This window comes from Physcomitrium patens, chromosome 17 (genome assembly GCF_059467195.1).
Source record: "Physcomitrium patens ecotype Gransden chromosome 17, ASM5946719v1, whole genome shotgun sequence".
NCBI classification, from domain to species: domain Eukaryota; kingdom Viridiplantae; phylum Streptophyta; class Bryopsida; order Funariales; family Funariaceae; genus Physcomitrium; species Physcomitrium patens.
Genome location: NC_143426.1, coordinates 646027 through 655638, shown reverse-complemented (window position 1 = coordinate 655638; position 9612 = coordinate 646027). Strand labels below are relative to the sequence as shown.

At 38.0% G+C, this 9612-nt stretch overlaps 2 protein-coding genes across 2 annotated transcripts; both read left to right on the top strand.

Annotated features, from left to right (window-relative positions):
• The first annotated feature begins 801 nt into the window (after nt 1-801).
• LOC112294066 (flagellar radial spoke protein 4) lies at nt 802-3839 on the top strand. The gene is made up of 6 exons (XM_024544196.3): nt 802-1363; nt 1550-1707; nt 1862-2137; nt 2275-2566; nt 2691-2801; nt 2923-3839. The coding sequence occupies exons 1-6, from the start codon at nt 1262-1264 to the stop codon at nt 3589-3591; spliced, it is 1608 nt and encodes a 535-aa protein (XP_024399964.1). The 5' UTR covers nt 802-1261; the 3' UTR covers nt 3592-3839.
• A 2524-nt stretch (nt 3840-6363) lies between these two features.
• Nucleotides 6364-9612, top strand: LOC112294589 (protein ENHANCED DISEASE RESISTANCE 2-like). Its single transcript, XM_024545219.3, has 3 exons — nt 6364-7594; nt 8107-8321; nt 8822-9612. Exons 1-3 carry the CDS (start codon nt 7241-7243, stop codon nt 9183-9185), a joined length of 933 nt encoding a protein of 310 aa, XP_024400987.1. The 5' UTR covers nt 6364-7240; the 3' UTR covers nt 9186-9612.

The following is a 9612-nucleotide window of genomic DNA, read 5'->3' as shown; positions in this document are numbered from 1 at the left end:
TAGAGTTCAGTGCCTTAATTTGTAGATGTGATAGATGTGACTATGAAGGGGAACAATTACCAAACAAAAAAATAAATTAAATTAAAAATCAAGAAAAGAAATTTCTTTGGGCATGCATTTTGTGAGTGATTTACTATTGTAAGTGTGAGTTAATGGTAGAGGTTGGGCTTGATTACTTTGGTGATTTAAGAAGAATAAGGAGTGATTTCATTAGGATTTAAATAAGAGCTACAAATTCTAAAAACAAGAGCAATTTATGGACAATTAAGCATAAGAAGGCTCATGAAGCAGTTAATGCAATAAAAATTCCTGCTATGTTTCCACCATGCAAATATGCAACATTGAAAGGAAGAGATTACCATGGTCTTTGATCTCTATAGCAAGGCATGTCACTTCATTTTTATAACAAATAACCATCTTAAATGTAATTCTATGTGTCATAATCCTTATTAATGATGATAATCATAATAATCATTTTAAAATGCCCTTGAATTTTATTTCTAAAACATCAATTCAATCAATATAATTTTATAATTGGCTAAAATTTGACATTGCCTACACTTCAACCAATCAATGGATTTTAAGAGTAGACACTAAATTTTTAACAAATATATGTCAAAAGCTCATACAATCAAAATTACTATCTACATATTATGACCTTTATTAGATTTTTAAAAAATATCAGAATAATTAAATACAAATATATAATATTCAAACATTCGAAATTTAATGAAACAATCAAGAAATGATGAAGATGATTATTGTTACTTTGCATACTTTTGGTTTTTTGGAAAAGCACTCACATATATGAATGACATCCTATTACGTCAATTCATGGATGAGAATACATTATTATCGCCATCACTTTTTCTTTGCAAGTCCCCTTCTAATCCATGAGGACTCATTGTTGGTTGTAGTGACTTGTGTTGAACTATAATAGAAATTCGTTTGAGAATATGTTTGTCCCCAAATATTGGTGTAGTGGGTAGTCAACTGAAATCCAGGAATTGGACCTAATTTTACAACTACTAAGGGCCCCCTTACTCCTTGCCCAACGGAGCAAGCCCTAATTTCGCTGTCTTCCAGCGTCGTCAGCTTCGCCCTTGTTACGGCACCACCATTTCCAATTATCTGTCCACCCTTGAGATACATGAGCGATGGTTGTACGATGCGGAGGTTTCGCTTGCGAGTAATTTTTGCCGACAACGGCGCGTGAGGACACAATGCTGGAGTGAAAACGATCTAAGTGTGGAATAGTACAATGGCGGGCATGACAGTGGAAGACGCCTTGGCTTACTTGAAAACCATCAGCACCAGCACCGGAGATGACGCATTCACGCACATCTCTGAGATTGTGCGCACTGTAAGCACATTCGCGACATTCTACGCTACTCCAAACGATGCAGACTTGCGAAACATTCTGAGTAGTTTTTTTTTCTGTCGGAATTTTACGTGTCTGCAGAGGTTTTCTGTCAATTATCAGATCATGCATCACGGAAGCCAAGATTTTTGTGTCGTGATGCTTAATTTAGAGTTTGGGTGTGTGCAGGTTTTACAAGCGAAGGCGAAGAACGCTGTGGACATCCTCGAATCAAGCTTCCTTCTTAAAAAAACGCGATTCGTGTCGCATGAAGGGGACAAGCCGGTCAAAAGGGGACGAGATCCCTCGGACGTGAAACCTGTCAAGCAATTTTTTTCCCTCTTCTGGTATTCAGTTGGAATCCATTTTCGTCAATCGACATAGTGGTTATTAGGGCGTCAGATTAAGTCTATCCTATGGTCAAATATTTTCGAAGGAAAACTACATCCATACAATTGAACAAAGTTGTTTGTTTCATTTTACTGAAAATGTCAACAAAAGTCAGAAAGAGCCGGAACCTGCAGTGAAGGAAGAACCGAAGAATGAGGACGAAGGAGAAGAGGAGGATGATCCTCCGGAGGAACCCGAAGAACCACCAGTAAACGAGTTTGAAGCACAAAACATGCTGATGGACAGTGTTTTCTTCGACGCCTGTGGCTGCGGAATTGGGCGATTAGACACATACCTCGTCATTCTGGCTTTGAAGCAACTGGGAGATGATCCAACATTCGGCATTGAAACAGTCCGCTTTTTCGGCAAATTTCTTGGCATCTCCAAGTAAAACCAACAATCAAGACAAGTCTACGTTGTTTCCCTGTTCTCCAATGATATGCAAACATTTTGCGCTGGTTTACATGCAAAACTCCCCTGTAAATGGATTTCCATGAACGATAACTTGGTGACTGGGATGGCAGCAACTACTATGTGTTTGAGAGCACTCTGAAAGAGGGAGCAAATGGTGATGTAGAGGAGGAAGATGTCGAGGAAGGTGAAGAAGGACAAGAAGGGGAAGAGAAGCCAAAGAAGTCCAAAAATTGGGGCCGTCCCGTAGATGGCATCCCACTGGAGGAAGGAGTAGGTACTAACGCAATGGTATACTGGTATTGCCACAGACCAGGGGATGCATGTCAGAAGCTGCCTCCAGTGACACCATTACAGGTCAAAACAGCGAGACAATTAAAGAAATATCTGACTGGCGACCCGGAGGTACAACACACCATGACAAAACCAGTTACTCTGCTCACTTGAAGCAACCTTCGTCAACACTTATTTATAGACATGAATCCAACCTGACTTTGAACATAGCTCAGATACCCCCTCATTGATGCAGGCAGAAGTGTCAGGATATCCGCCCTTTCCTGGAATCGAACTGAACTATCTACGAGCCCAAATCGCAAGGATCGCACATGCAACGCAAATCGCTCCTGCTGGGTTTTACTCGGTGAGAGTTATGCCCCGAGCACCATCATCTCCAGCATGCACAGCGTCACAGGCAACACTTTGCTATTTTAATCCTATAGTTTCTTTTGGAAAAAACCCTCGTAATTAGTTGAAGGGCGCAGGCTTCGGAGGATGACGGGGGCGAACAAACTGTCACACCAGCTGAAGATTTTACCATGCCGCCTACGGAACAATTGGTGGCTCTGGAGGAGTGGGTGCACAAGAACGCCATGATTTCAAAGCAAGGAAGATCCACCAAGTACGAGGAGCCGGAATCCGAAGGTGAGGATCAGCTAGAGGCCGACGGAGAGGAAGCAGTCGAGGGCGAGGAAGGTGAGGATGATGAAGAAGCGCAAGATGAGGAAGAGGAGGAGGAGGCGGAGCAGGAGGAGGTGCCACAGGAGGAAGAACAGCCTGGTCCACTGAGGCCAATCTCCGAAGACAAAGATCTCCTCGGCATGGAAGGTGTCAAAGCTTGGTCGATATGCAAGAGCTCAAGCATCAAAGGCCTGAAACACCAGGTGGTATGCCTTCGATCACATCTATGGCCAGGCGCTTACTGCGTTGCCACCCCTACGAGCTTCAGCAACGTGTATGTAGGCTATGGAGTTAAGAATGAGCCGTTCAAGCCATCCATGCCGCCTCCGGTGCAGAAAGAGTACCGCAAACAAATGGTCGAGGCCACTGATCTTCCTCCCAAACCAGACCCACCACCACCTCAAGATGAAGAAGAAGGCGTGGGCGACGAAGCTGGTGACGGCGAAGAAGACGACGACGAGGAAGAATACTGAGCTTGATTAGCCAACACTTTTCTTCTTGTGGCGAATCTACCTTTGAAATTGTATTTACATTTTGGTATAGGGATCTGCAAACACAACAAAATAACAAGAATTACAAAAATTACAAATCGAAACAATAATCAGCAATAGAGGTTGGTGGGTCGAAAAAATGGAACAAATATGCGACACGTGAAATGTGAAACTTGTAATCAATTTCGATTCTTAAATGTAAATGAAGCAAAGTTCAATACCCTCTAAAACCAATCTTTAATGTCACCCTTTATTATTGCCTTTGAAAGAATAAACAAAATATGTATTGGAAACATATAGGGATTTTTCAGAAAACGGTTTAGATTCAAAATATAAATTATGCACTTTTTTAGAATAGATATGCAAAGACTTTAGTTGAAAAAATTGTATCAATGTAACCTTGTCAATTAAGTTTAGAAAGTAGGATCAAGAATCGTTTTAAAAATTTAAGGGTATTCTTGTGTGATTTTCTGCATGATTAATGGATGTTCTATGAGAATTATTATAGTTTGAAATAGACCTTGATTCATGTGTTCTTTTTGTTCACCAAACTTAATACAGATCAAATTTTAATCACAAAAATATAAATACATTTAATCTAAAACATTTGATATCTATTAATTTAAACATTTTTCATTTATTTAAGTCTATTAATAGGTTGAACTATTGTAAAATTGACACCCTAATTTTAGATATAAATATATAAGTGTGTGTATATATATATATATATATATATGTTTGTAAAATTTTAATTATATTTAAAATAAAACAAATTAAATTGTTATAAATCTTTGTATATTAATAGTCCAATTATAATGTCTCACATTAAGACCATGAATAATTTTACAATTTAGCTAGTAGTAATTGAATACCAATAATGAACAATATGTGCAAATATTATAACTAAATTACTTTCCTAAGATATTATTTTTGTAGTTTGATATTCTTATCTACCTCTATGATCTGAATTAAAGATGATTATCATGAACATATAATATATTTTTATTCTAATTAACAACCACATCTACACAATAAGTGTTTTATTTATAGAATTTAAAAATATTATGCATCTTGCAAAACTACAACCTTAAGTCTATTTTAAGTTAAATTCAAATTATTTAATTAATACTCAATTGTGTTATTTTTAAAAAATTGAATTTTTTCCATAAAGATTGTAAATTATCACAAATTAAGAGTGAATTTATTTCTATCAATTCATGTCACCACAAAGTATAATAAAATAAAAGATTTTTTAAATAATAGATTGTAAAAAACATACAAGATTATTTCAGTTTGGTTTGATTTTTTTCTTCTTCTTTTTCTTTTGTCTTTTAATCTACATTTTGTTTTATCTTATTTGGCAATAATATTTTTATTTCAAACCATACACATGTTAGATCTAATTATAACTAAGAAAAATTTAAAAAATTTAAAACTCAAAAAATTGATATTGCAGAATTAAGGAGTAAGACTTGGACAAGGCTTTAGAACAATGCTTGAATTAGGACTTGTGCTTAGATTAGGGAGAGCACTAGGAACAACGTTGGGATTAGGGACATGGTCATGGGACAATGTTAAGATTGAGAATTGGGGGGGAGAGGGGGGGGGGGGGTTTGGAAATGGTGTAAAGACTTGCACCAAGACAAGGAAGAAATGAAGGAAATCTGGAACTTATGCTAGGACTAGAAAGTACAAAAGTAGGTTTGTAATTCACAATAGAATTCAAAAGAATAGGTTACAAAGCAGCTAATTTGAAGAAGCCTTAGGTGTGTGTATAGCAATTTGAAGTGTACTTATAGCAACTTTTGTATAATATTTATAATATATAATAAGCCCATCAAATTGTTATAATGTAAATTCTTTTTGAAAACTAATATTATTTTAGAAAAATAGAAGTTCTAAACATAAAAGATTTTGATAAATTATAAAATTATAAAATTAATTTATTTATATGTATTTAAAAAAAGAAAAAAGAAAAAAGAAAAAAGACATATATATATATATATATATATATATAGATATGTTTTGAGACACACACACATATATATATATATATATATATGTCTCAAAACATATATTGTTTTTATTTTTCTAAAAGATGTAAAATTTTACAATAAAAATAGAAAATTGTATGTTTAATTAATGTTTAGTTATTGAATAATTTATATATTTTAAATGTATCAAAACCTATTGTATTTGGAATTTGATGGATGAAAAGAACTTTATCATCTTTAAAAAATAGAGTTACTATTAGAATATCAGATTAACTGAAAAATGGTAAATACTAGTTAAAATATTTTAATCCAATTTAATTCCTAAAAGTAATTATTAAGCAATCATATCATTTTTATATATTTTTTCATTGCTGCATGCAATAATGGAATTCTGTTACAAAAATAACAAGAAATTATTTATTTATTTATTTATATATGTATATTTCAAATAGATCACAAAAATGTTTCTCAATCAACTAATATTATTGTTATCGTTGTTGTCATCGTTGTAATTCTTATGTCGTCACATGTTTTTCTTAGCGTCTTTCCTATTTTTCAACACTTTCAAAACAAGGATATATACGATTACAAGCTCAAATTATTTACTTCAGGAGGGTTGCAAGTGATTTTTTGAAGCGTTGCTGAGAGCGATTTAGGCTTTGATCTCCACCGAAGGAAACGGAAGGCCGGGATGGAACCCGGAGGGTAAGTTGCAGCCCAATTGGGAACGAGAGAGGGCGGGAGGGGCCAAACCCCGGGTAGGACCCGGCGTTTCGACCGTCTCGCACCTCCAACGAGGTGGAGGTGTTGCGTAGGGGCGTGGGATGGATATCTGGGATGCCTGCCCCCGTTTCGACGAATGCGCTTGTCTTGCAGCCATTGCGGCCATCGCATCGCAGCCTCGCTGATCTGTTCTGAGTGAGATCTCCTCATTGTCAGAGCTTCTGCTGGCGGGGTCCTGCCCCACGTGGCCATTCTTTTCCCTTGGATTTCATTGTGTGTATTCTAAGGATTAGTTTAGGGTTGAGGATGACGCTTTGGCAATCTGATCAGGGAGTTGATTAGTAGCGAGATAGTCCGAGATAGAGAGTGAGAGAGAGTGAGAGAGAGAGAGGCTTTGGAGTCTTCTGGCTTCGATTCGATGTCAGGTGGTTTGTTCCATTAGGGGATTCGAGGGTGTTGAGTTGGAGCTTATTTGGAGGAGCGTGGAATTTAAGCACGTAGGGTTGATTGACGCGTCATTTGATGATCTGGAGTTGGTGGAGCTTGAGAATGATTTTTAGTTCGTGAGGTGTTTGGCGATTTGTTTGATTTTACCAACGCTGGTCGAGGTTTGCTGTTGGATCATGACGCGGGGAAAGTCATGGATTGAAAAGGCGTGAAAGGGCTTTGCAGGATTGTTGAGGACCAAGGCCAGAGGTTGAGTGTATTGCGGGTGAACTAGTTGTGTCAGGTTCCATATTTTTCCGATCGTACGTTTGAAGGTGGTTTCTCCTGGAAGGTTGCCGTGAAAGTCGCTCCATGCGTTTTTGAAGACTTACTCCTACTTTGGGTGGAGCTACAATCCTTCGCTAATACCGAGAGATCTGCAAGTAATTTGTTGATAAGAACTCCTGGTCACAGCAAGGAATTCAATTATGGAGCAAAGTGAAAACAATGCTCAAGCTGAAGAAAAGACACAGAGCTTAGAATGGACGGCACAGCTCCAGGAAGGGGGCTCATTGTCTTACGTTGATATTAGTGATGGTAGCACAGGATGGACTTCTATTCCAGGAGGATTTTTCACTGTACGGGGCCCTCAGTACTTGGCAGACAGAGTAAAAATTCCTGGAGGTGAGTGTTTACTTCGGCCCCTGGCATTGGACTGGTTGAAGAGCAGTTCCAGAATCGATTGTGTTATGCAACAATCCACCAACAGGGTCAGATTGGCTTTAGATCGAGCACAGAAGGCTTGTGCCCAGAAGCCTTTTGTGTGGGCCTTTAATCTCCAGGTCAGTGGTTCCTACTTCGTTTTTGGATGGCAGTCGAATAAGTAAATTTCGAAGGCGAATTTATTCTAATGATCTGTTGTCAGACAATTTGGAATCTTCTTCTAACTTCATTTGATTTTCCTGGGAACTAAGGCGTTCTTTTTCCTCCGGAGCATTCAGAGATCATAGTAGATTTTATGTCATGCTGCAATCATTAGCGTATTTCCTATTCGGAAGCAAGTGCTGGTGTTTAGGAGTTCCCTTGTTATAAGAGATTTCAAAAGAGATTAACCTTACTCCAATTGTGTGTATTGAAGATCCAAATATTTGAACCATACGATGGTCCTAAGAACACGTTATATGTTAGCGTCTGTAAGACCTTCTACGGCTTAAATTGCCCTTCATGATCGTTTGAGAAGTTTCTTCAAGAACGTTTATTCAAGTATCCTTGATGTTTCTGGTTGAGATCTTGGTCGGATAGTGATATTATATCAGTCAGAGAGCGAGTTTTAAGCCAACTGCTGTTATTTCAGATCCCAAGCAAGGAGCACTACAGTGTAGTTTCATACTTTGTAACATTCAATGAGTTTGAGGAGGGATCTGTGTGGGACCGCTTCTTGAAGGGAGACGATGTATTTAAGAACAACCGCTTGAAGCTTATAGCAAATATATCTGAAGGGCCGTGGATTGTTAAAACAGCAGTTGGAGAGCAGGCTATTTGCATTCTTGGCAGATCCCTCACTTGCAGGTCACATTCATATACACCAAGATTTCCAACGGTTTCTATCCGTTATTGTGGTTGCCTGTACACTGTTGTTGTTCATGGATGGTCACTCATTTCATTTGGTTCTGTTTGGATTCGTTCAGAGTGGAATCCTATTGCAAGTTACCTTGGTTCCGGATTGATGTACTGGGGTTTTCTTTTGATGTTCTTCAGTTATTTAGACTTTCTTTTGTTTGCAAACTGGCCTAGTCAGGTTTTGGTAGAATTGTTCAATAATATTGTAAACGCTGATGGCGTTGTAAACTTTGATGGCTAGTTTAGGTTTTCCAACTAGGCATCCCTTTCTACGGGGTTGTTACCTCGAGGGTTGTAAGTTTGAACAACTTGGTGAGGATATCTGTGTTTGCAGTCCGTTCCAGTTGATTTGTCACATAGGTGGAAATGTGATTTTTATAAAATTGTTTTGGATCTTTCGAGGTCTGAGATTAAGGAAGAGTTGGGTTCTTTGTTGTGCCTCATTGCAGATACTTGCAAGGATCCAATTTCATAGAGGTTGACGTGGATATTGGATCATCTATTGTTGCGAACGCAATTGTGCATCTTGCCATTGGGTACATTACTACCCTCACCGTCGACCTGGCTTTCCTTCTGGAAGGACAGATGGAGAGTGAGCTCCCAGAGCAAATTTTGGGCACTATAAGACTTAAAAAATTGGACCTTGCAGCTGCTGTTTCAGTGGAGCTGACACCAGAGGGTGCCACTCCAACCATTACAGAAGGTACTTCCTTTCAGTCCCGATTATGGAGATCTTTTGGTCAAGGGCTCTCCACGCTTATGCAACCTGCTGGTCCTGCTGGTCAAATCAAACAAGATGGTGAAGCTAAGTGAACATTAACGACGTGCATCTGTTGAATTGATGTACAACAGTACTTTCATTTCCTTCTAGAATACCTTACATTAATTTTTTTGGTCAAATGACGTCAAAAGGAATGGAGATCATGTTGCAAAGGATCTTATACTTCAATCTACCAGTAATCAGCTGGTGAACTGTACACACTATTTTTGATACATCTGTTTGTGGATGTTCATATGTCACAAATTGCATATTCTTGTTAGCCCGAGAAATCTCTTGGCATCAGTTGCCATGAGTATAGTCGTCTAAGCATTTCAGTTTTAAGGATCTTACATTACTGCAGGCATTAGGTATATGATAATATCAGTTCATTAGTTCAGTGGCACTGCTGGATTTCAATTGCTTCTTAAATTTATATTACGTTTGAGTTACAGCACAATGAAGTTATCTGAATTATTTTTA

What these genes read in the sequence shown, in the direction of transcription:
- LOC112294066 (XM_024544196.3), top strand. Translation starts at nt 1,262, where the DNA reads ATGGCGGGCATGACAGTGGAAGACGCCTTGGCTTACTTGAAAACCATC. An exon ending in AAATTTCTTGGCATCTCCAA is followed by an intron (nt 2,138 to 2,274) that starts GTAAAACCAACA and finishes CTGGGATGGCAG; the next exon opens with CAACTACTATGTGTTTGAGA. An exon ending in ATCTGACTGGCGACCCGGAG is followed by an intron (nt 2,567 to 2,690) that starts GTACAACACACC and finishes TCATTGATGCAG; the next exon opens with GCAGAAGTGTCAGGATATCC.
- LOC112294589 (XM_024545219.3), top strand. Translation starts at nt 7,241, where the DNA reads ATGGAGCAAAGTGAAAACAATGCTCAAGCTGAAGAAAAGACACAGAGC. An exon ending in TGTGGGCCTTTAATCTCCAG is followed by an intron (nt 7,595 to 8,106) that starts GTCAGTGGTTCC and finishes CTGTTATTTCAG; the next exon opens with ATCCCAAGCAAGGAGCACTA. An exon ending in GGCAGATCCCTCACTTGCAG is followed by an intron (nt 8,322 to 8,821) that starts GTCACATTCATA and finishes GCCTCATTGCAG; the next exon opens with ATACTTGCAAGGATCCAATT.